This window comes from Sturnus vulgaris, chromosome 7, assembly GCF_052056855.1.
Source record: "Sturnus vulgaris isolate bStuVul1 chromosome 7, bStuVul1.hap1, whole genome shotgun sequence".
NCBI lineage: Eukaryota > Metazoa > Chordata > Aves > Passeriformes > Sturnidae > Sturnus > Sturnus vulgaris.
The window spans coordinates 37,975,888-38,001,236 of NC_142249.1; the positions used below are offsets into that span (position 1 = coordinate 37,975,888).

Sequence of the window (25,349 nt, forward strand, 5' to 3'; positions counted from 1 at the left end):
TACAAGTCACTGGGCATAGGCTTGCCAGGCTAAAAGAGCTTTCAGGGCTGCTTGCCTTTATTTTTATATCTGTCTGATGGTTTTATGTTATTGTTTGCTTTATTGGTGCAGGGCTCTGTTGTTCCATCCTGTGCATTGTTTAGCCACTTCGACCCCAGTGACATTGAATGACCTGAGTTTTGTGCACATTTTTTTTAAACTGATACTTGCCTGTATTTCAGTCCACTGTGACTACACTTCTTGTTCTGTTACCTGTATATTGATTAGTTTTATTTTATAGAGCAACTATAGAAAGAGCACTGTTGGTTTAGATTGTCTTTATTTCTGCTCTCGTGCTGGTGTGTTCTTGCTGTATTGATTTGACTTTTTATGCATTGCTTTCCTCCTACCACATTAGCACCCATTCACCAGCTTAATGATCATGGCACTGTACAGAGTACAGTATATTGGCTTGTTAAACCATTTCCATCATATTAATTTCTACTTATATGTAGTACTGACCTATTTTTACTCTGCCACTTCCAAAATTGTCTTTGTTTACCCAATGCTGGCTGTCCTCCGTTGCTATAAGCATCCCTAGTTTTCTGTAGTTCTATTTTTAATAGCTTTTTTGTTTTGTTTTGTTTCCCCTTCTCTCAAGTGCCTCAGATTCCTTTTTTAACCCTTTTTTCCCCTCTAATTTTACTATGCTTTAAAACTAATGAAGCTGCTTAACTTAATGTTACAAGCCAGTCTATTTAAACACACAAGTTCAATTTTTCATATTTTTCTTTGTCCTTATACCTGGAATTATTGGTATCTTGAGCTCAGACCTTCTTTGAACTTTTATTCTTAAGACTTTTCTAATTCCTTCTTTGTCTCCATGTGGCTGTACATTATCATCTATGTAGTGCATTGCATTATGCCATTAGAGTGTTCCACCGTTTGGTCCTGGGGACACTTGGAGAGATGTATGGAAAGCTCTGAAGTGCATCTGGTTTTCAGCTGTGGGAAGGGAAAGGGGAAAAAGGGAAGCTTTCTTGGGCACAGAAAGTGACTGCAAGAGGACTGAGGATGCTGCACAGTGCCTGGAACAAATTTTGTGCTGAACATTTGGTGGCAGCAGGAACTAAATTGCTTGTAACTTTCTTTGGAATCAGTGTCTTCAGTGCTGCTAACTGGGATATGAAGAGTGGATTTTATGGACAGAGTTTGAGACGTGCTCCACACTTTCATAGCAGCATGTTTGTCGTTAATATGTTGGGGCTTTTTTTCCCTGTTTTTATTTCTCCCTCAGCCTTTTCTTTCTGTCAGTCAGAAATCACAGTCATGCTTAAATGGTGAGAAGCAAAACTTTAATCAGTAAAGAGAGCTTGTATTTATTTGGAGATTGGACTTTCCTCACATATCTCCTAGGAAATTCTTTGCCTGTGTTGGGCCACAGGTGTGCTCTGACTCAAGACTCTGGTTTTTAACTCTTTTTATGGCCTGACAGGTTCACTTCACCAGGAAGCAATGCAGCATAATTCTGGTATTATAATACCTTGCTTTTCCAAGCCAAGTCAGAGGCACAGCTGAGTAGGGCAAAACCTAGTCTGTGATTTTAGAGATAGCCTGCCTGACAGTGTGGAAATTCAGGATGTGCTCAAGCTACTCAGTTACTACTTCGTGATGTGGAAAGGAAATATAGGTTGTTGAATTTTTAATTTTCTTTTTTTCTAGTTCACAAAAATGCAAAATAGTAAATCTAATAAGTAAGGCTTTAAGTGTACTTTGGCCATGAAACAAACTTTTCTGAAATATGTAATGAAAAGTGACATCACACTCATCACTATCCTGTTTTAAATTTAAACTACCCTGCCTTGCATAATCAATTACTTACAGAAAATTGTAAAGCCCTTAAAATTCTGAAATGGTTTCTGGCATTTAATTATATAAGATTTTTGACCTGGCTAGGCAGATAATGTTAACACAGCTTTAATACTAAACAAGACTGAACATGTGTGTGCTTGACTTTTATTAAACTCCTACTGAAGAAACAGATTAATTGGAGGCTGATTCATTGGTGAACAGGCGTTAAAGACAGAAGGACCTTCTCACATTTTGTTCTGTTACCCAGGCTTATGCCATCTCAGGTTGGCAAGGAGATCCCAACTGTAGTGTTTTGAAATGTAACTGAAAGAAATTTTAGAATAACAGGTGCAAAAAAAAAAAAAAAAGAAAAAAAAAGAAAAAAAGAAAAACCAAAAAAAATCCCCCACCAACCCCTCTACACACAAGAAAAAAAAAAAAAAAAAGTGAGTCATTTTCAAAATGCTGCTCTGATTCCTTTCTATTCTCTTGTGCCAAATGACCACCTGACACCTCTCTGACACAGGTATTGCCCAGATAGGTTTTCATTAGTGATGTTAAAAGTGTAAATGGGATCATGGGAGCCAGCAGCTGTCGCGATGATTTTCTACATGATTATTACTTCTCCCCTGCCTTAGAACAATTTTTAAGAAGATGTGTACAAGCTGTGATTAAACCACTTCAGCTTAAGCTCAAAGTAAATTGAAAAAGTCCTTCTTAAAGCTCTCATTTAACAGTGCTTTACATCCATCTGTAAAATCAGAGCTTTGCTTGCGAGCACCCTCAGAATAGCCCACTTTCCACAAGGTAGCAGAGGTTAAAAATAAAATAGCAAGAAATCCGTGGCAAAGCACATGTGAGATTAACGGGGTGAAAGTACTGGAGTGGAGAGCTGTTTTCTTCTGTCTGAGCTCCTCGTTCTGTCGCACAACCCCCAGTCTGGAAATCTTAACACTGACACTTTTGTACAGATCGGTTTGTTAGCGATTTCAGATTTTAATTCAGCACCCTCGCTTGATTATTACTGACATTTCTTTTCTGTAATACCGGGAGGGAGAGAGAGAACGTGTATAAACAGATTTTTGCATGAGCTAGGTGGTGCGCAGTTTTGATATCAGCTCCCGAAAGTCGAGAGAAATGCGTTTGATTTCAAGGTGCATTTCTGGGATTTAAAAAAAAATAAAAAAAATAAATAAAAAAGGGAGATTGTGATCTGGGAGGTTCAGCTGTGCTCTTCGGTAGCTCCAGGTGGAATGCTGCCGATTTCTGGGTGTTTGTGGGAAGCGGGAGACTCTCCTGGCTTTATTTGGTTCTTGTGTGAAAGTGGGAGAAATGAAAGTATTTTGACAATTACCCATTGAGCTTTTCACTTCATTCAAATCTGCAGCGCAGCGCTGAAGTTGGTGAGTGGGTGTGCAAGGGAGAAGCAGAAAAACAAAAACACGTACTATAAAAGCAGGCTAAAAGCCTGCACAGCTCCCTGCAAATTCACATCTCTGCACTTAGTAAAGTCCTACATTTTAAAACCATCTATTCCTCTGTCTTCATTACTCCTGAACATTAAAGATACTGGTAAAAATTAACCCCTGATGTAAATCATCTGGATTTAAATACATTATACAGCTTAATTTATGAAGTGGCTTGGTGTGTTATGTTTTATGAATGTTTATTTTCCCCTTACAATCCAAAATTGTAGAAACTAAATATCATAATGAAATTGTGACCTCAATTGCATTCTCTTACAGGTTTATATGTACGCTTGTGCTCATTGATGTGCAGCAATAGCAGAAAATATTTGGGGAAATTTTTATTACAGCTATTTACAGGATTAAGGGAGAAATACCCTTTTTATGTTTTAGTTACTTGTTCATTATATCTGGCATTCTACAGGTAAAAACATCAAAACCTAAATCAAAAGCTTAAAAAAACATTAAAAGGAATGTACTTAAAACAAGGTTCTTATCTAATGTTGTAGCTCAGCATATTTTCTGGCTTTCTAAATATAATTTATGAACTGATTTTTCAACTGTACATATAAAGTCCCTGAGCTGTATTACAAAAATTTAATATAACAATACAATACATGTACAGGCAGTTTAAAAAAAGGTATCTCCATGGCTATATATCATAATAAACTTTCTTAATATTTGCACTGCAACAGCTGATTTCTGATTTTTTTTTTCCTAGTACAGTAGAACTAAAGCACAATAGCTGAAAGGTGAACTTTTTTGTATTTCAACATTCCCAGCCTGGTAAAACTGTTCTGCTTGCTACATGATGTTATAAATATCAAGATTAGTTTCTTCTAAAATTACCAGTGCCAACTGCATTCAGTTTCCCATGTTCTAGAATATTTTGTTACTAATGTAATCAGTTTAGTGCAAAGGGTTTAAAAATCAAATTACTCACAAAAATTTCCAATATTAAAAATATGTTTATGTGTTTCCCATGTATTTTAAATATTGTACATAAATCCATTTGCCTTGCTGAGTCAAATACTCCCACTGATATCACTGTTCTCCCTGCCTTTTAGCCCAATATGCTCCCATATTAAAAATAACCATTTTAATTTCTTCCCTGGTGCCCAGTACCTATAATTTGGATAACTGGCAAGCATTAAATTATCTGTAGCACTGGCAGGTCTATGTGTGCCTATAGATTTTTCAGACAGGGAGGCAAATTTATACACCTATAGCCTGTTTTAAAAAAAATAATCTACTGCACTGTATTTTGAAAGCAGTAGTCCAGCATGTATGTTATGCACATTTTTAAGAATTTAATTGAATGAGCTGTATTAATACTGCAGCAAAAAAGCAGCAATTTCTGCCGTCCTGAAGTCTATACACAATCTTGCTTTTGAACCTGTGTGTATTTAAGTTCTTCAGCTGACATCATTTCAGTCTGGGAATCTGACATACGGCCACTAAACCAGGATTAATTGAGCACTTCTGTGCAGTACAAAACATTCTTTATATATTGACAAATATTTCTAAAAAATAGATTGGTATTTTTGCTGTTAATTGTTTCATTACTGACCTTTACCTCTGTAGACATATGCAGTTTTCGTTTTTTTGGGAGAGACTTTCAAAATATTTTTTTTTTAAGTGTCCAATGCTCAGTGCTAGCAGTGACATTTTTACAGTCTATTCAGAAGCATATATTTCACTCTTTTGTATCTCATTTCTTTCTATTTATTTAAAACAACTTAGCATGGAAAATCTTTCAGATTTAAGTGACAGTGATGATGTACAATATGCATAAAATGAGCCTGTCCCTACCCGTGGTGTGTATTGCTAGGGACTCCATTGCAATATTTACAGTTAAACTAAACTTTTTCAAATGAAGCAAAATTGCATTTGTTTTGCAGATTTGCTCATCATTAAATGTGAAACATTTCACATTTGTCTTTTTGAGTAATTGGCTTTTTAAAATGATAAGGTGCTCTGAACACTTGTTATGTGGATAGGTCTGACGTTGTATCCCAGAAATCCATATGCCATACAGACAGAACAGAAGAAAGATATTCACAAGCATGTCACAGATTGGACTGAAGCAAGCCAAAAACCAAAGTGCCATGGCATTAACAATAGCACCAGATTTACTGTCACGATTGCAATCTGTGCTGTATCATAGACAGAAGGAGAACTTTTGATAGGTAACACCTCAGTGTTTTTTAAATCTTTTTGGCAAATTATCATTTTCATTATATTTTTGCCTGCCATATAATATTATTATAATGGTATTAAGTCACTCAGACACGCACACACATGCACACGCACAAAGTTTATTAGCCCTCAACAAAAGGGCTGATTTACCTCCTGGGCTAACTGCTCCTCAACAAAAAGGAAGGTATTTTATTTAAAAAAATAGCACATGTTTTAGGGGGAATCATCCACCAAGCTGGCAGGGATTTTTCCAATAGACATTAAGTTAATAAAAGCTTAGCTAATAAAGTCTTAGTTGATAAAATCTTAGCTGACATAGTTAATAAAGGTACAGAGAAAAAACACGTGTACCAAGTGAAGCTCGACAGCCTAGAAGTTTCCAAAGTTTGAAGGCAGTAAAGAAGCAGAGTTAGGGGGAAATAATTTTTCCTGGGGTTCAATCTCAACTGACTGCATTTTCCCACTGCAAGCATGTAGATGTTTCTTTTTGACCATAAAATTGTACATTTTCTTCTTGTGTAAAAAAAGCTGCATAAAGCAGATTTGGCAATACCATAATTCATGTTGAGCTCTGGTAAGTGCTGAAAAAGATTTACAAACTCACAGCTTGACACTGAGCCCACATGTTGGGTAGAGTAGAGAAAAAGCTCTAGAAATACTACATAGAGCTTCCTGGCAGCAAACAGAGAAACATCAGTCAATTGTTTTTCTGAATTGAAAGCCACCTTGGGACCTTGCAGAAAATAACGTCTCTGCCTATCTTTTCTGCAGTTTAAATTACCTGGCTGGGGGAGTTGTCCTGGAGCCATTCACAATAGGCTGTTTAGTGAAAGAAAAACACTGAAATTCTCACTTTATATGAATTATAGATTTGAAACACAGTTCACGAAGGAAATGAGAATTGCGAGAGCACAGGCAAACCTACCTAAGCACGAGTCTGAGTGTTGTAACCTCCTTTGCACTGGAAAATACTCTTTATTATACTTTTTGAGCATCCTCTTTCGATTGCAGATATCGCCCTTGTCTGAAACCATTGGAACCACTTGTGTGAGAAACGGTTGCTTGCATAATTTAACTCACTATGTTGCACTTAAAACTATATTGGCAGCGCAGTTGGGGCTTGATATTCTCTGAAACGTTTCAAAGTTTACAGTGGTGCTGCTGCTGTGTTTTGCATTCTCTCCCACAAAATACCGTGTTGCCACAAAATGTTGTGGGAGCTTCATTTAAATACCATGAGCTCTGCACGCTTGCCTGGAGCCTGGGGAAAATCAGAAATTGCTTAAAATTTTGGTTGAAAGCAGCAGTGATAAATTTTTCGCAACTTTCTTTTTTTTTTCCCCCCTCCCAGTTTCTAAAGGTTTGGCTGGTTTAGACCCTATCCAGCTTGAGTGGAGCATCTACACACATCTCCAGTCTCCACTCATGATGATGGAGACATCACTAAAGATAAATCAATATTACCAGCAGCTCAGTTCCTGCTTTCCTGGACTTTTCTTGCAACTCAAGAACTGCAGAGTGGTTTGTGTAGGCAGCAAACACATGTGAAGGGGTTAAAGATATGACGGGTGAATCCATTTTTATCTTGTCATGAGTGACAGCACAGTGTCACCTTCACCTTCTCCTCCCCCCAAGGTGTGAAGGGATGTGCAGGTATTTGATATTTGCTCCCAGACTGTTGTTATTTACCACTTTGGGAAGTGCCAGGTGAGATATTCCTTGAATAAACTTTGCAACTTTGCCTACCTGCTTGCAGAGGTTTATTATCTGTTGGATCTTCAGTACCGGAGTCAATAATTTGTTTGAACAAGTTTTCCATCTAATCATTAACATGCTTAAAGCCTATAATGAGCTCTGTATCCATGCAAATGCATCTTTTTAAACTGCTTGCATAGATTTAAGGGCATTGTTTCCTTGTAAAATGGAAATCAGAGCTGTTCCTTACACAAATGCCACGGTCCTTAATAAGGGATGGATCAGCAGCAACTTTCTAAGTTTATTTAATTTTAGAGTACTCATGTCTTTACATATTGTATTTGGGATATTTTTAAAGAGAAATAACATTTTTAAACCTGTATCAAATCAAATGCCTCATATTTTCCTCAACCCCTCTTATCTTAAAGTAGTCAGTGAATGAGCAGTTTCAATTCAGAAATCAAAAGCATTTATAAACAGATTTTTTTCAACTTTATCAGCTGCTGCTCAACTCCCATTGTATTGATATAATGGTACTTCAAGATAAATAAAGAAATTTATGACATTAACAATTTCAATAACGAGAAAGGCAATCAGATTAAAATGGGGACCATTCACGCCCCACATGACAGCTCAGAGGACTCTAGCAGAAGAGTAACCAGCTCAGTGAAAAATCAGAAACTGTGATTGCTATTTAACACTGCAGCTTTTCACAGTAGCTCAGCACAAAGTTATTTAGCACAGGTGTTTCTGTAAGTCTGATACATTGGGAAAATTCACAAGGTTCTCCGGCTCTCTTGCTCCGTGTCGGCTGTGAAGTTGGTCCTGTGATGCAGCAAATGGGTTTCTAGTAGGAAATAGAGCATGGAGGCAAATGAGCAAGTTCAAACACAGGATCTGCTCTAGATTCATTTGCTTGGTTGCTAATTTTTGTAACGCATGACAGTAGTGAGGTGAATGACCTGTCATCGAGCAAAAGCAGCGAGAACCGGGGATGAGTTTATCGTTCGGAGTTAAGCGTGAATCTGAGATCCTGTTCCCACCGTCAATAAAAGCAGCTTTCCAAATAACATGGATATCTGTGCTCCTTCTTTGTTAAGCGAGGGGTTTGATAAATATTCACCTATTTCAGTATTTCTCACTATGTTTAGCTATGGTGTGCTCCTGTGCTTTCAGCCTGTGGGTTTGCATTTCAATGAGAGATGAAATGGTATAATTGAATTTCTCAACACCTAAAAACTCTCAGCAATTTTTTCTTCTTTTATTTCTCAACTTCTGGCAGTACCTAATTTATGGCTTAATTCTTCGTAAGGTCAGTCTCTAAGTGAGTGACTTCTAGTTAATCTCAGACATTATGAGCTTGGCTGTGATAGAGAATCAGTTCATCTGTTCTCAGAAAGAAAAGAGTGAGTTGTGGGGATTGTTGGCAATGAGAGTTTAGCTGAAAGCTAGGTACAATTTCTTACCAAGCTATTATTTTTTCCCTCATTATTTTCAAGGTAATTTGGCTGTGTTTTTACTAATATAGCCAAAGTTGAAAAAAAAAAATCATATGTCTTTCTTGGTACTGTGTTCTCCAAGTAGGTATATAAGGTTACTAGTGTGGGTTTGCCCCTAATAATGAAGGAACCAATAGGTGGTGGTTTGTTGTTTTTTTTTTTTAATAATTTTTTTGGGTTTTTTCCCACTCTTATTCCTTGATGAGGTATTGTCTCCTCTCAGTTGGGCTGGAAGGTGCAGCTTTCTTTTGCTGTTAGGCTTACAAATGACAGCTAACTTTGTTGCTTGTGGTTCTGCTGTTAATTTACATGCGGCTCTTACTGACTGTCACTAACATATCTTTTGTTCCCTGAAATATTCACTCTGTGAATAAATATAACTTTTCTGCTATTTTTCGCTCGGGCTGATTTGCTCATTTCACTCTAGTGACTGCAAACAGCTCAAGCACTCAGATTCTGCACGTTGCCTATTGCTTAATGAAGTACCTTGCTGAATCAGGGCTACCGTGTTCCAGCAGATGAAAGGGAAGCACATAAGAAGCTCTACTGCCAGGTTCTGCTTTGAATGTTTTTCTTTTAATCAATTTTTAGACTTATTAGCATAGCGGATCACGGTTTTTGCGAAACAAATAAAAGCTTCAAGTCTGAATCTTGAAAGCGTTGGGAAATGTTAATGTAATTGGTTCTGTTTATAGTTCAAACTCGCTCACATGTCTCTGCTCATACACACGAGTAATAGAGTCAACTCTCCTAGCTCTGGTTTAATGAGTTAGTACCCCAAATCTCTGGGAAGTAGCTCATGGGTTTCCTTTGTCAGAACCAAGAATCTGATAGCATTCTTTATTATCTGAGTGGCAGCAGAACAGTGCAAGGGTTAGATCAGGGATTATAAGACAGAGAAACATAACACTTGCAGAAACTCACTTAAATTCCAGTTTCCTTAAGACTTTCTCTTTTGCCTCACAATTTAAAGTCCATGTTGAACCATGCTGGATGTTGTTGTTGAGTTGTCATGTGCTGCTGAGTTTGGGGAGAGTGATCATGCAGCCAGAGTTTCTGACAAATTGGTGAGGAGGGCAAGGAAGAGGTGGGTCAGGGGCCTGTGGGGAGATGCCCTGGTTATGGCCCTTCTGGGTCTGCAGTTTGGGTTGCTGGATAACCACGAGTCTCTTGGTACATCTACCACAGTGCTCGAATTAATGTGCAAAGGTGACACCTTTGGACAAGGAGACCATAATGTGCTTTAAACCACTCCATTTCCTTGCCATGTGTATTCTGCATTTATTAATGACAAGACATGGAGCAAAAAAATGGTGTTGAAGGGATTCAGACAAATATAGCCTTATGATTGTGGCACAGAGGAGCTGAACCCCAAATACCCAGCCATTCCTGGCCTTGACAATTTGGTGTATTTTTAAATTCCCTTATATTTATATCCCAAAGTTCCTGAATGAGCTGTCATCCCAAACCTGCATTCTCCTATACTGCATCATCCCAAAGCTTACAACAGAAAAAAATATCAGGCTTTCAGACACAGCATATTTAGAAAAGAGAGAGTCTGCCAAATTCCCCAAATCCACTTCCCAATTCCCCTCAAGGATAGCAGGAAATTACTTGTTATCAGTGGGTAATTCAACCACAAGCATTATTGATTACCTAACCTCAATCTTTACAGTCTTGATGGCCAAATATTTTGCAATCATTCTCTCTATTTAAAACTAGAAGATGTGATTTTTATTTTGGAAAAGAGGAGTTTTTCAGATTTTCTGCATGCCACATCACATTGTGATGTGCCCCTCCAGATTGTCCAGTGTGATAGCCAGAAGCTTGACTGACAGATGTCAAAGTGTAAATCATGTTCTAATACATGAGAAATGCCTACATGATTTAAAAAAATCTGATACTTGCAAAAACTGTAGGTATTTTTAAAACTATTTATTTGCTTTTAATATTTGGTATATCCCAGTGCACACTAGAAACTCAGACCTAGAGAGGAAGTATATGTTTCTTGTGGATTTTATTCCCCTAATTTCACTGTATTTCTTAAAATTATAGAATTAATCCAAGTAGGTTCTCTTGCTTGTGAGCTACATAATGAAATGTTTCTGTAGTTTTTCACCCAATGACCTCTGGCTGACCAAAATCAGTCATTGTAAGAAATTCCCTGAGTTCTGAGTTATATTCCCTCTTCCTAGAAAAGCTCCCTTTAGACACCTATTGTGGAGCGAGATTTAATATTTTGGTTATGTGATACTTTTAAATAACATTTTGAGTAACCTGCTGTCATTACTACAGTACCACGTAGAGCAGCTGATAAATTTAAAGGCCAGTACAGTTCCAGTGCTGTCAGTGAAGTTCCAGAATGTCTAAATAAAAAATCCAAGGATCCTCCAACACTTGAAAACCAGTCTGAGGCTACCACAACGATTTGGAGACATAAAAAATATTTTTTTTTCAGAATATGGGAATCTCTGATTTCAAAAGTTAGGTGATATTGTGCTTTGAATTAAACTGTCTCCCTACTATCTGTATTTTGATGCTGCATATTGCTTAATATAACATCATTCCCAGAAGAAATAAACATCAGCACTGGGTAAGAGAGGTTCATAATCTACTGGTCTTTTGGGAACTCCATTGATACCCCATCCCTGGAAGTGTTCAGGGCCAGGTCGGATGGAGCTCTAAACAACCTGCTCTAGTGGAAGGTGTCCCTGCTCATAGCAGGGGGCTTGGAATGGAATGATTCTAAACTCCCTTCAAACCCATACCATTCAAAAATTTCGTGTTTTGAAACATCCTTATTCTTCTGTAGTCAGTGAAGACCTATATTACCCATAAAAGCTTTCTAACTAGGTTGAAACTGCTCAGAAATTAAAATTTAGTTATGTTACAAAATTCATCCATCTTTGTCCTAAATCTAATCAGCATCATTTTTATTAAAGAACTAAATAACTTTTTAAAACAGAAATCTTTCCAGTTGTTGCAGTTGGAATCGTTTGTTTTCTTGAATGGATGAAATAGCCTTATTCAAAACACTTTTCATTCTGCTTAGCTTTTCCTGATACTTACAAACAAATAAAGATGGAAAGAGGCAAACTCAAGATGTTCTGCATTGTTTGCTCCCTGCATGCAAGGGGAGATAATAACCAGTGTATTTTCCTGCCTGCACCACTCAGGAACTTGACACAGCTGGTGGAGTGTATGTACAGATCATGGACCAACTTTGATGTTGTACTTTGTTATTAAACAATAGCTGGCATGGCCGTGTCACAGCAGGATATTGCACTTACCCTTCAGCAGACCTGTTTTTATAGAAAGGGACCTCCTGCCTCCTTGCCCCAGGCCACAAAACCCTCTGCTGTAGAGATGGTGTTTTGGATCTCGAGCAGTAGGAGGAATCTTATGTTTCTGAATTGGCTTTTGGCAAGTTAGTAAAATTACATATGCAGCTATTTTGGAAAATGACCGCATGTTCTACATGCTCAGTACACAGGTTTTGAGTCACCAGGAAAAACAAACAAACAAACAAAAAAAAAAAAAAAAAAGAAAAAAAAAAGAAAAGAAACTATCAGAATGAAAAGAAAATGGTAAATAAACAATGAAAATCCCATTCAGTAGTGCTGTTTCATCTCTAAGAGATGCTTTATTCAACAGCAGGTAGCAATCCCCACAAGAAACATCTGCTATCAGAGGATTTGCAGGTACACTTTTGTTCACTGCTCACTGAATTTGTGTCAGTATTATAATTCAGCAGGTTTCTGCTTTTCACACAAACCAGGATTAGCGTTGACTTGGGCCGGAGGGCATTCAAGCTGCTCTACTTTTTTTAGCTATATTTCTCTGTAAACATCTAATTGTTTCAAAAAGTGATGTACAGTATGCAAAAACCTGAATTCAATGCAAATAAGCCTGTGCAGCTCTAAACTTAACAGGTGTTCTCATTAGTGTAAGTAGACAAGGAACGATTCTTGAAAGTTTTACAAACACTTATAATCATGGCCAAATACGTTACTATAAGTATAAAGACACTTATAGCAACATCTCTTTTTCCTTATTGTGCAATCTCAGCATTCATTAATAGGAGACATGCACCAGTAAATGAAATACTAAGAGCCAGCACTGGCTTCTTCCTGCAAATAATGTAGCTGTGAAACGCTCTGCTACTGATGAATAAATTTTTGGCTAAAATAAGAGTCAACAAAATGAAATCTTTACACGCAGCACATATATATTTTAAATATATATCTTCGCCAGCACTGAGAGCAGAGCATTCATTCTCCCTTTGATATTTTTGTTTGCTACAAGGACTTATCACGTTGAGTCTCACTCACATACATCATAAAGTGTTATAACATGCATATAAAATTGGACAGGAGAACCATTCATCACTAGGTATTGTCCAGCTGGTAAAGCAAAGAAAGACAGGACTTCTCTGAGAAACCATTGCCAATATCTCTGTGTGTGGCTGTGTAATATATGGCTTCAGATTGCAAAGGCAATAACAGTAAAATATTACCCCAAGGAGAAAAGTAGCTAGCAGTAGGTATTCATGTACTGCCTTCAGTCTTCAAGCATGGACAAAATGTGCAATTGTCTATTCCCTGACTTCCCACTATGCACAGACATGACTGAATTGTGTCTTAATTACTATCTCTTGCTTTTACCAGTTGTGGGGGTACTTCTTTCTCTCTTCCCCAGTCTGGCAACTCCCATCTTTAAGTTTGGCTTAAAGGCTGTCAGAATTCCATCCCTCCTGCTCCATGGCGAGGGCTGGAGCAGAGGGCAGCACGGGCAGGGGGGACACGGCAGGCTGCACACAAGTGGCTGACATCCAGGAGGGTCATCTGCTGCCTGTCTCACATTTCCCTTTTTGCTCTTTATCCTCGGAAGGAAACCCCTGTTTTTCAGAGGCTGATCCCTGTATTCCAACTGTCTCTCACAGGACATATTACCAGTGTAGCAGATCAGCAGGAAATACTTCCCAAGACATTCCCTGGAGGTTTAGCAGAGATTATTTGCTCTTTCTTACCTTTACCTTTGCTCAAACATCATGTGCTTTCTTCTCACACTCCTCCAAGGCAGCAAAAAGACCTGGACTGGTCGGTGGAGAAAGGAGAATGACAAGTTGTTCCTTGAAATCAGTGACAGCATCCCAGTACCCCTGGACTTTCTCTCTTGGACCCCCAGCCCGAGCTCCACTTCCAATCCAAGAAGGATTTTTGGTCTCCCAGGGCTTCATGAGCCTCAATTGTGACATCCTCTTGGTTCAATATTTCCCCTACAAGTGATAAAAATCAGTTCTTCTGCATCTGACATTCATCATGGCCAGGAAGGAAAGGAAAAGTTTTGTCTCATTATGCAGAAAGAAGATTCTCACCTAGCTAGTATTAATGCAATTTTTCAAGAGAAACTGATATATTAGTTTATATATCATATATATATTACTCGTATTATATGAGTAATATGAGTTTATGGCACAGAAGAAGGGAAACTTTAGGTTCAAATTTGTTTTGCTTCTTAATCATCAGAGTTCCATGTTTTATTGCTAAATTATGTTGAAGGATTCAATCCCAGGAATTTATCATGAAAAAAATTATTTTGTTTCCTCTGGTACAATATAGTTTTATTTTAAAATTTATTGTTGTTTTTAAGTTTGACCCCCAAATCTGAGATAGCTCAATCCATTTTGGAGCCATTGATGTGTATAATGCCAGCATCAGTTTATTTTCACTAAGAAGCAACTCATTGTATGTGAGGAGGCTGCATTGATATGATGACCCTCCAAAGGTTCCCAGAGACTGGATGTGCAAAGCAGTCACACCACAAAGCAACACAGCTTAGGACATAACCTATAAACATCTGGCAGTATTCAGACTTACAAATTCTAATATTGCAGAAGTTGTGAAAACACAGGATCTGTTTGTTGCCTCTTTGCAATCCTTGGTTTTCACAGTCATTTTTACAGAATCAGAAAAAACCAGGGTAATTAAAACATAAGGTTCAACATCTTTAGATATGTAGAACATTTTCTGTTGCCTAAAACAAATATTCCCAAAGAAAGTATAAAACATTTTTCTGACTTGCAAAGTTTTTGCAGTCTATCATTTAAATTACTTAAATAAAGGGAGCTTTACTGCTCCCAAAAGCTGAGAATATAACACCCGCCATGCATATTAGCTTGATCTTTTTGACAGACCAGAAAAGTGTTTGTGTGTGCCAATTAAAACAAAAATGGATCCCTAGTGGCTTGTTCCTCACACAACTTCTGAAGACTGCTATCATTGTATGCCGGGGTAACCCTGGATAAGGCGGCTCTCCAAAGTAAACAAACTTTTCAAAACTTTCATGACAGATGGGGGTTACAAATGCATTTTAATAAGAGAGTTGCCAAAGCAACTTTTTTGCAATCAGCATATATTTACTTAACATCTAGCAACATTGGGAACACAAGGCAGATACTTTCTCACCAAATTTTTTAACAAATATCATTTTTTTTGAAAGATTGGTTGAAGACCTTTTCTCTCAAGCTGATATTTCCCCATCACTTCAATGTTAACTTTGCTCGACATCCAAAGGACTGTGAGATGGGTGAAGCCAGACTGTAACATGAGACAGACAATCTGCTTGATAATGAAATTTCTTTGGTAGTCATAAACATCTTGGAGTCCTTTAAGAAATTTAACTATCAGCATAACCATGACTACCTCTGTTTGATAGGCTGGCTCATGCAATGGGTACGTGATGCTGTACAACACAACTCAGCTCAAGACTGAGCCTTTTGTTTCCTTTTGTTTCCATTTTTTAATATTAGACAGCTCACTATGGTACAGCACAGAGAGATATTTTATTTATCCTCTCGGCTGCTCACTCATTCAGCATAAACATGGCCAAGAGACTGGATTTAAGAAAAAGAAAGAATTTAAGATCAACTTCCAGAAATGCAGTTAGACTTTTGACGTGTTTTTAAAAACTTGCATGGCTCTGTCCCACTTTAATTCAAATCCAGCTAATTAAACCACTAAGGAGCATACTGTCTCCCAACTTTAATTAATTCTACTTCTACTGGGGGTGTGGACACAAGAGTATCCAGGGTTTATGCATTTATTCTCAATTTTTATTATATTGTAATGATTTTTTAAATGTATATTTAGAGACAAAATTCTCAATATCCTTTTTTCTTCTTTTCTTTTTTTTTCCTTTCTTCTTGACTCTTTTCACAACTTCCCTGGCCCAGACCTGGTGCCTGCCATGCAGATGGCAAATGGGGTATCCAGCATCTCATGGATAGAGCCCATCCTGAAAAATCTCTTAGGAAAACAGAGAGAAAAATCCAGATTTCTCTTCATTATGGGGAATCAGGTTGATTAGCATGATCAGAAAAAAACCCACCACTTTGTGAAAGAACAAGGTGAGATGAAGGGAGCAGTGGGAAGGGGGAAGAGTGTTAGGTTTGGAGCTAGCAATGCTCCAGCAACTCACATTTCCTTTTTTTCCTACACATATCAAGGGCAGCAATCCCAATGCACAGTGCAACAAGAGGAACACATTTTATTGAATTTCTGCACGCAGAGGTATCTGTCAATCCAAGTTTAAATCACTTAGTGTTCACCACAAGCTGTGTGAGTCCCAGGTGGCATAAAAATTTCTGTTTTCTGCACTGAATCTTGCACTGGATTAGCAACTGCTGAAGTTTCCACGGTCCAAAAGCAGCCAATAATCCAACACTGAACCATTGGAGCTGGTTATACGAAGCTTCACCTTGATAGTCCAGCAGTTTTTCTGGATATCCCAGCTTCAGGGGGAGTTAAATATTGGCTTGTTTCAGTATTTGGCTGAATTAAAGCTGTGACATGGTTTTCCAGTGTTCATGCATGAGCTATATATGAGCCATACACTTCCTAGGTTGCTCACTCTGCTCCCTTTTTCTTGTTGCATGGTACACACTAAATTTTTTTTGCTGCATTTCTCCTTCCCCACAGAATTCCTCACTTCCTGTATGAAGATTTGTTCTTGGCATTGTTTGAAAATAGTTAATCACTGCAAATAATAGTTGTGGCCACCAGAGATGCATAAGTACACTTTGAAGTGAGTGAATCAATAAGACGGGTTTGGATTTTTGTTTTGCTGTGTGAATTTATCATCCTTTCCCATATCTCCATAGAGTGGCTATCAGTACGATTGCTGGAATTGCCTTCATCCCTGTTCTGCAGCTAAAATAAATGCAAGAACATCTGTAGAAGTGTATATTAATAAAGAACTAGAGGGATGCCAGAAAGGAGATGTTTTTCACAGTGGTGCCATAGTCCCTGAACCAAACTTTTCAGGAAAACCAAGGGCAGAAGACCCTGATCTTCTTCCATGGCTCTTTTGCCTCCTGTTTCCTATTGGCATGGATATATTGTGAAAGGAAAGTCTGTGAGACAAGCTCTGAAGGATGATCTGTAAGGGTTGGGAAGTCCTGGCACAGCAGTATATCCCAGAGCACAACCTAGCACAGGAAAACTACATAATTTGTAACTTATAAAAAACCAAAACTGTTGATCCTGGGTAGCCTTCAAGGTATATTTGTATATTATAAAATGGTAATGACATTAATTAGACACAGTGTCCTGTATTTTGTGGAACCAAAAGGGTACATTTCTGTTTAATAACATAGGAAGGATGTTGTTGAACACCACCTTGGTGCATCATTATGGTGACATGCAAAAGAAGCTCAACCCTCCATTTGCAGCTTTATAAGGTGACAAGAGAAACCCTTAATAAGCCACAAATAGAATACCAGGAAGTGTTTCACACCTGCCTCCCTCCCCACTTCCCACACTGTGTTGGCAGCCCAGCAGTGCATTGAATTTAGCACACATTTACCTGTGGTGAGATGATATTTTCTGAGGATCAGTGCTTAACAGCAGGGCTGTGCTACTGCTTGCTGCAGAACTGCCATGTGAGTGGATTCAGCCTTTGAAGTAATTTTTTCCCGTGGTGCTGTAGCAAGAGAGAGGGAATTCGGGAACTCTGGCTTTCCAATCCCCAACCTGAAGGGCATGGCAAACCAGAGGGTTAATGCCAGTTGTGAATCCTCAGTGTGGGTATTTATTGCTGACAGCAGCAGCAGCATTTTGCCTGGTAAGGTGGTGCTAATTCTAGAGTGTAGCCTTTGCAAAAATGATGGCACAGAGAGAGCGATTTCGGGAGGTATTTAAATAAGTGAAGTACCTGGCACAATGGAGTCTGGCAGCTCTGGATAGAGCACTTCATTTTCTTTTTTTTTCCCCCCAGATTTGTCTTTCATTTGTTTCCCCAGCCCCTCTGTTTATTTCAGCAGTGCCTGACACAGGGACGGTGTGTTAACAGGCCTTAATATTGAACAATTTCTGCTTGTTGTTAGTTATACATCATTTAGGGCTGTGATCATAAATTGTTCAATCACAAGGTTTAGTCAAAACCAGCATTCTTTACTGATGTCTTTTCCCAAGGGTGTTGAAAATTTGATTGTTCAAAGTGCAAATATGGTTTAGCAATCCTTTCCAAGAGTCATTTATCAGAAATCCTAAGGAGGTAATATATAAAAGTGGGATAGAAAACCTGCACATTAAATGGGATTTACCAGCCAAAGCCTTTGGAACTGCTTGCCTGTGAATGACTGGAATGGAGCAGAACAAAGTCAATTACTGACTGTAATTAAGGAGTGGATGCATTTAAACTGTAGAGAGCAGTAGCAGTCTTCTTGAAACTGTCTTGTTACTCTGAAGATTAGTCTGAGGAAAGAAAGAAAAGGACTTGAACTGTATCTTACAGAAAGTATATTTTAAAGGAATTCTCTTCCCTCCATTCTATGATCTGCTTTTACAGATTTCCTCATAAAACACTGATAATATATGATTATCAAAATAACACATTCAAGACAAAGAAACTTTCAACATGTATTTTGCTTTGGTCTTGTTAGCAATGGAGTATCTCTTTTGCATATCATACAGTGCAAATATTTATGCAGTGCTGAATACTTGTATTTTAATAAAGCTTGAATTTACTGAACGGAAGGCTGAACTATGTTGTGTCCTTTTTAAGCCTTCAAAATACAGTAAATCTAATTACATATGTTGCTCTTACTTTGAAAATGTTATTCCATTTTATAATTTTAATAATGATTTGTTTATACTGGGAGAGAGGCATTAGATTGAATTGTTGCCTGTGTTTAGTCTAATTCATATCTGCATGTATACATTAATAAATTGTGATATCATATCATATATTTTGAACCCAAACCTGGCCATGTGAACCGTGCAGAGAAGTGGAGGTCAGCTCTTTGTACTGCTCACCTTAAGCTGAATTTGGGCTTTTTATTTCCTTTTGGTGAAGGGCAGGGTGAGCGTGTGAGTGGTGATTAACAATATGGCCACGGGCTAACGAGGGAATTGAGATTTCCCCAATAACTATCTCTCCCTGGTGCTCAGGGAGCAGTGAGGTGGCTGGAGTTGGCTGGAGTGGGTGCAGAGGGGATGGGATGAACATCTGCAGCCGGGCAGCCCCGAGCCCACACCAGGGGACCATTCCCACATTCTCAGCAGCACTCCCACGGGATGTCTCCGCTGGAGCTGCGCTGACGGGATTTTCCTTAATGCTGATGACTTTGGAAGCCTTCCTTACAGGCATTTCCTCAATAAAGGGAGGGTTATAGGACAATTAATGCGACATTAGGCTGTTGTTTTTTGGTTTGGGTTTTCTTTTCCCTGGTATTTTTTCAGTTTTAAGGAACATGCTGGGAGTACCCAGGCTGGTGAGGATCTGCTATTTCTTTTTTGCTTCAGTGAAAATTCTTGACATGGGGGAAATGCAGAGAAACAGAGGCACTTCATGTCAACGTATTTGCATAAATAAACTGTGCCAGGTGGTATCAGCTTTGCTTTGCTTTTTCCCAGAGTTTGGTCAGAAGGAAATCCCTATTGTCCACTATGCTCAGCCACTCCCCTAAAAATACCTGAAAAGGTTTTGGTGCTGAATAATCCCATGTTCCAGTGAACATTCCAACATTCAAACTAAACACTGAGACCCAAGTGTTCCATTTCCATCCCTGAATATCACCGAAATTTGCACAAGCAGATTATAACAACAGCAAAATAAGAATAAAACTTTTGTTCTAGAGCTGGTAGGAGCTGGGCTTTTTTGGAGCATGGGCAGAACGAGCTCCTACCCCTTCCAAAATGTCAAAATGTTCTGGTGCTGTAGCCCTTGGTTGACTTGTCTGCAAACACAGAAAGTTGTTGTGCCCAGATGATGCTTTGTGACCACATGCACCAGGAATCTATGAAATAATCCTGGGCCAAAGCACTGCACAGCTCTGGGCCTCAGTTTTGCCATCTGTGAAATGGTTGCTTCAACCTGTTGTGTGAAATACCTGGTGAAATAGATATATATATATTATATGTGTAAAATAAAAAATTATATATCATTATTATCCCAGTGGTTTACAGAAGTTCAGACCAACAGCATATACATACATATTTCCACCAAATATTAGGTTAGGCAGTGAAACAGCATTATCAGGGGATTGAATATTCTTTTGATAAATATTCCCAGTGAGTGGGTCAAAAATGTAAATCGGCTTCTATTCAGACAAACTGGGGATTTTTTTTTTCATGATAAATGGGCTCCTAATTACTCTGCTGCAGCCATCTTTGATGATAATTTCTTTTTTTAATGTGAAAGAGTGACATTATTAATTTTACCAAAATGTTTGGAAGTGGGCTGGGGAATCACAGGTAAATAATAAGTGTCCAAATTCAAGAATGGAGGTACCAGACGCAAAAAAACAATACCAGTAAAATAGAAATGGAAACTGCAAATGACAGGAAATAATTTTCATGAAGCATTCACTTCTTTTCAGGGTCCTTTGATTTCATTTGAACTGTGTCTTGTTACACCGAGTTTGCTGGCTTTTCTTAACTTTTGTCACATTCCCATTATTTCTGCACTATTTGTGCTTGGTGGTTGCATTGCTGAGACAATATCTCGTTTGTTGTGACATATTCAAAACAGTTTTCAGACAGAGGTTCAGAACTCCTCGGTATCTCAGCACTCCAGCAGACAAATCCCAGTGAAAAGGACAAGCATTTGGGGGGAATGGGAGGGAAAATAGGGGAAAATCATCTGTCTGGTGTGTGCTTTACTCACCTGTGTGTGCCCATGCCCTCCCCAGATCACGACAGTGTCAGGAAATGAGTTCCTCCTCCAGTCGGATATCGACTTTCTCATATTGGATTGGTTCCACGCTATCAAAAATGCAATTGACAGATTGGTATGTATTTGTTTTGGCTGTTACCTTTATTAATTAAGATGTAGCAATTTCAACTTCATTTGCTCAGGCATCTCTACAGGTTTTAGGCAGTCAGCAGCTAGCTAGACATTCCTTTCTCTGAAGGATATAAAAATATGTATGCAAATCTACTAAAAAATGTCAGATAAACAAGGTTGTTGCACAAAAATGTCATTTGATTCTTGCCTCGAAACGGAACGCTACATTTATTTCTCTGAAATAACAAGGACGCTGGCTTGCTGAGGGTTGTAAAAGCACACAAGCACTTAATAACTAATGAATTTTTGCATTTTCTGTTTATGCAGCCTACAGTATATAATCTTCAATAGAACTATTAATACATTTGAGCCTTTTATGAATTTTTGTATTACTTATTCACAAGAATAACACTAGCAAATAATATTCCTTTGTAACTGATTGCTGGTATTCTCCCAGGAAGGCTGGGGGTTTTCTACTAGAAGTAAGCAGGGTTGCGTTTTATTAAAACAGTTTTTAATTACCAAACCAGCTTCAGCTGTAGCTTTTTCTTTCTTTTTTGCCACTCTCAGTACAAATTCCAAACATCTTCCTCCTATCCCTGCTTCTTGATCCAAGAATATTTTCTTTTCTTTTTTCTTTTTTCTTTTTTTTTTCTTTTATTTTTTCTTTTCTTTTTTTTTTTTTTTTTCAGGGCACTGACTTCCCTTGCTTCCCTTGTTCACTGCAGAATCTGTTGAGAGAAAAATATCCCCATTTCTTGCATTTTTCAGAGGTTTCAGTGCAGTGTAATCTGCAGCCTCTTTGAAAGGGTTAATTTGAACACAGCTACTGTTTCCTTAAAGAGCTACAAACATTCTATTACCCTGAGGCTATAATCAGCCAAGGAAAGTTTGATCTGATGATGTATGTCTTCATATTGTGCATTTCATTGGGTGTGTGAGGATATTGATATCCAACTAAAGACTTTGGGGTGGAGTTTTCCATGGAGAGTCGGGAAAAAAAAATTTTTTTGGAGTATTGTTCTACTAAACATCAAATAAACTGGATTATATATCCATATATCTATATATCTATATGTATATAGATATAGATATGTATGTATTTTTTTTAGAATTATTTTGTTTAGCTGAAGTAATATTGTGGCATCAGCAGCCCTGGGCAAGCAGAGAGCCCCAGCAGCTGGTGGCCCATGGCTGGCTGGTCCTGGCCAAGGTCCGAGTGCACAGGGCAGGATGTCACCACGCACCACTCCTGGCCACTCCATCCCTGTCGTCTATTTCAGTCCTGGAACTCTCAACGAGGGTGAGAAGCCTGGCAGCTTTCCAGGTTCTTGGGGTGGCTGAGTCTCACCTGACCAAATGCCACGGGAAGAGACGTGGCTTCAGCCGAAACAGCGTCGCCTTTTTTTCGTTCCTTTTTTTTGTTTTGTTTTTTGCTTCTTTTCCCTGTTCATTTTCACTTTGTCTGCCAAAATAAGAGGAAAGCCCCCCGACTACTTTTTAAGCTTAAACCAGCAGAATTCAACCCCAAATTTGCAATGATGTTTGAAGTAATTGTGTTTGCAAGAATATTTACTGTAACTATCTAAACCAGAAAGGCAATTTAAACACCCTTCCTCTTTGCCAGCATTTGAAAGTAGCCTGCAATGTGGAAATAATTTTGGTCCCTAAAGCCTAAAGAAGCAGGCCTTTTGTTTTCCTCACTTAAATGGGAATTTATCTCAGAAATTAGGATCAGTCTGTCAGGGCCATAAAAGCTTTGCCATATGACAAATTTTGCATTACCCTTTCTTTAAATCATATACTTTCTGCACACTTGCTCTGTGTGTGTCTGTTAGCTTCTGTACTGGCGTTTTGGAATCTCTTGCTTCATTCTTTCAAATAATAATTTTATTAAAAGCATACACATATGTATATACATATATATATATATTCTTTTCCCAGCCAAAAGAACAGAGAATTACATCGAGAAATTCGGAGTTCAAACTCAGAAAATCCTCCAGCATCGAATTTCTGAATAACTTAGACACTGAATCCAAAGAGCCAAAGCCTGAACACAGAAAATCTTTAAGTAAGGCTTTTTTCTTTTCTCATTTTTCTTTCTTTCGTTTTTTTGGGTTTTTTTTTGTTTTTTTTTTTTTTTTTTAGTCTTTCCTTTTTAGATAACTGTGCCATTACAGGGCAAGATAATTTTTATTACATACAGAATGTAAGGAAGATCACTGAGAATTTTAAAGCTGAATATGTTCTGCACTGATATACATAACTTGCATTTAAGTAAAGACAGTTACTAGCTCCATACTTTTAAAGGGTGACACTCTCTCCTAAGCAAAATAAATTTGTTTAGGAGCAAAGACATTTATTTAAGCCATTTATTTTTAAAAATAAGCAACATGAGCCCTGTGTTAATGGTCTGTTGCAGTTGCTTTGTTTCCATTTTAGTAAAATACCTCAAATTGCCAGAGTAATTTTGTCTGTTGTGTATTTATACACTGAATTGCTGAAAGAATTGACATATCCTCTGCAGCCAACAATCAGTGATGTATCTATAATTTTATAGAAGATAAATTCCAGGGTTTGGCGCTGATTTTTGTCAGTGTGATTAGAAAAGAAAGTGATCTAAAACTAGCAGGGGTGTGCTTTACTCGTCTGGAAAGACTTTCCCAGTTTGTGCCGAGATGCTCCTGAGATCGTGGGCAGCAGCCACAGGAGCTGGTGCTGACCCTGAATCCTTCACTCAACGTTTTTTTTAACTTCACCCTCTCCCCTGAATTTTTGTTTTCCTCCTTTGTTTGGTGGGAGATTCACACCCTGGTCCCGATGCTGTGACAGCCCCAGACTGGCAGGCTGGTTCGAGGTACCTTTAGGTACCAAAGGGCTCTGTAGGAATTTGCCTGCGTGTATTTCAGTGCAGGATCAAAGCCTGAGATGTTAAGAAAAGAGCTGCATTAAAAACACCCTACATAGCTATTTTTAATGATAATTATCCACACAATCATAAATATATGCACACATGCGTGCGCGTACACACAAATAGAGACTCATTAAATAGTCTCTTTTTGCAGACCACAGGATTGGGGGGGTTGTTTTCTTATTATCTTGAAGATGTTTCTTTTTTTTTTTTTTCTTTTTTTAAGGGTTTTGGGTATTTTGGGGTTGTTTTGTTTTGTTTTGTTTTTTCCTTTGTGCTATAAAATATAAAGTAGCCTGAATGTGGCTTGTGAAAAATTGTCCCAATATCTTAGCACTGGATGTTGTGTTGCATTTCTCAGAGAAAGAAAAATAAGACTGAGAACACAGTGAGTTCTGAGGGTCTGATTCTGCTCTTATTGTAGCTAATAGCAAAATGCCCATAAAATGTCTCAGCACTCAGGGAATTTTTATTTATTTATTTAGACTTCTCACATATCTTTAAATGATAATTTGTCAGACAAAACAGAAAAAGTGACTATGAGCAGTGACAGAGACTTAGTCTATGTTTCTTTTCAAACCTTAGAGAATCCTGAATAACCTCCGTTTTGTTAAAGGCTATTTAAACTATTAAAAAAATGTGAAAATATCTGCTGTGAAATCTCACTGAATCGAAGCTTGCATTTAAATACCGTAGATTGGATTGCTTCTAAAATATGTATTCAGAACTTTTTTTTTTTTTGGCCCCTTGAGATCAAGCAATTATGTGGAATTAGAAAAATCATATTATTCACTTACTTATTAGTAGTCTGAGCACAAACTGTATTGTCAGTTTTCTGCCTTTGGCTTTCTGTGCCCTTAATGTTCACACAAGTATCGTAGCCAGAATTATCGGCAGTTAGAGCCAAAATTGCTTTAAAAAGGCATGAGAACTGGTAATGACACATTGTTAGCAGTTAACAGGTGGTCGTTTCATTGTCCAGTTTGACTGCAGAGCACAAAGATATGTGCAATATCTGCAAGTGTGTTTATAAAGTTCTTGCAAAGTTTAACGATTTTATAATTTTATAGTGCTTTTACGTTATTGACTATTGCCAGTGCCAAATCCAAACAAAGGAGATTTTTTAATGATGCCTTAGAACTCCTCCAGTTTAACAAAGAAGATGAGCAACTGATGTGCTAGCAGTCCTCCCCCTCCCCTTCTGATAACCTTTAATGAAATATTCAGACAGCTCAGATTCATTTGTATTTACCTTACCTATGTTGTAGGGGTTGCAAAAAATATCTAGTTTTAGACTGGGTACTGCTGCATCATTACCTTTTCTTTTTTTAGAAGCATAAGTATATAAAGCACAGGTACATTATAACCAAATCATTTCAGTAATTTACTCTTTAATTTAAAACTGGGGAGGCTGTCCCTAGAGACTTAGTAGCAGGAATTTGGTTTTTATGTCTAATCCTA

At 38.0% G+C, this 25,349-nt stretch overlaps 1 protein-coding gene across 3 annotated transcripts in view; it reads left to right on the forward strand.

Moving 5' to 3' along the window:
- Positions 1–25,349, forward strand: part of ARHGAP15 (Rho GTPase activating protein 15) — a 322,734-nt gene that overhangs the window by 142,868 nt on the left and 154,517 nt on the right. For all 3 annotated transcript variants that reach the window (XM_088168386.1, XM_014870798.2, XM_088168385.1), the window contains 2 exons: positions 20,883–20,981; positions 22,922–23,048. In XM_088168386.1, coding sequence (XP_088024512.1) covers positions 20,883–20,981; positions 22,922–23,048 — 226 coding nt within the window. The remainder of the gene's footprint in view (positions 1–20,882; positions 20,982–22,921; positions 23,049–25,349) is intronic.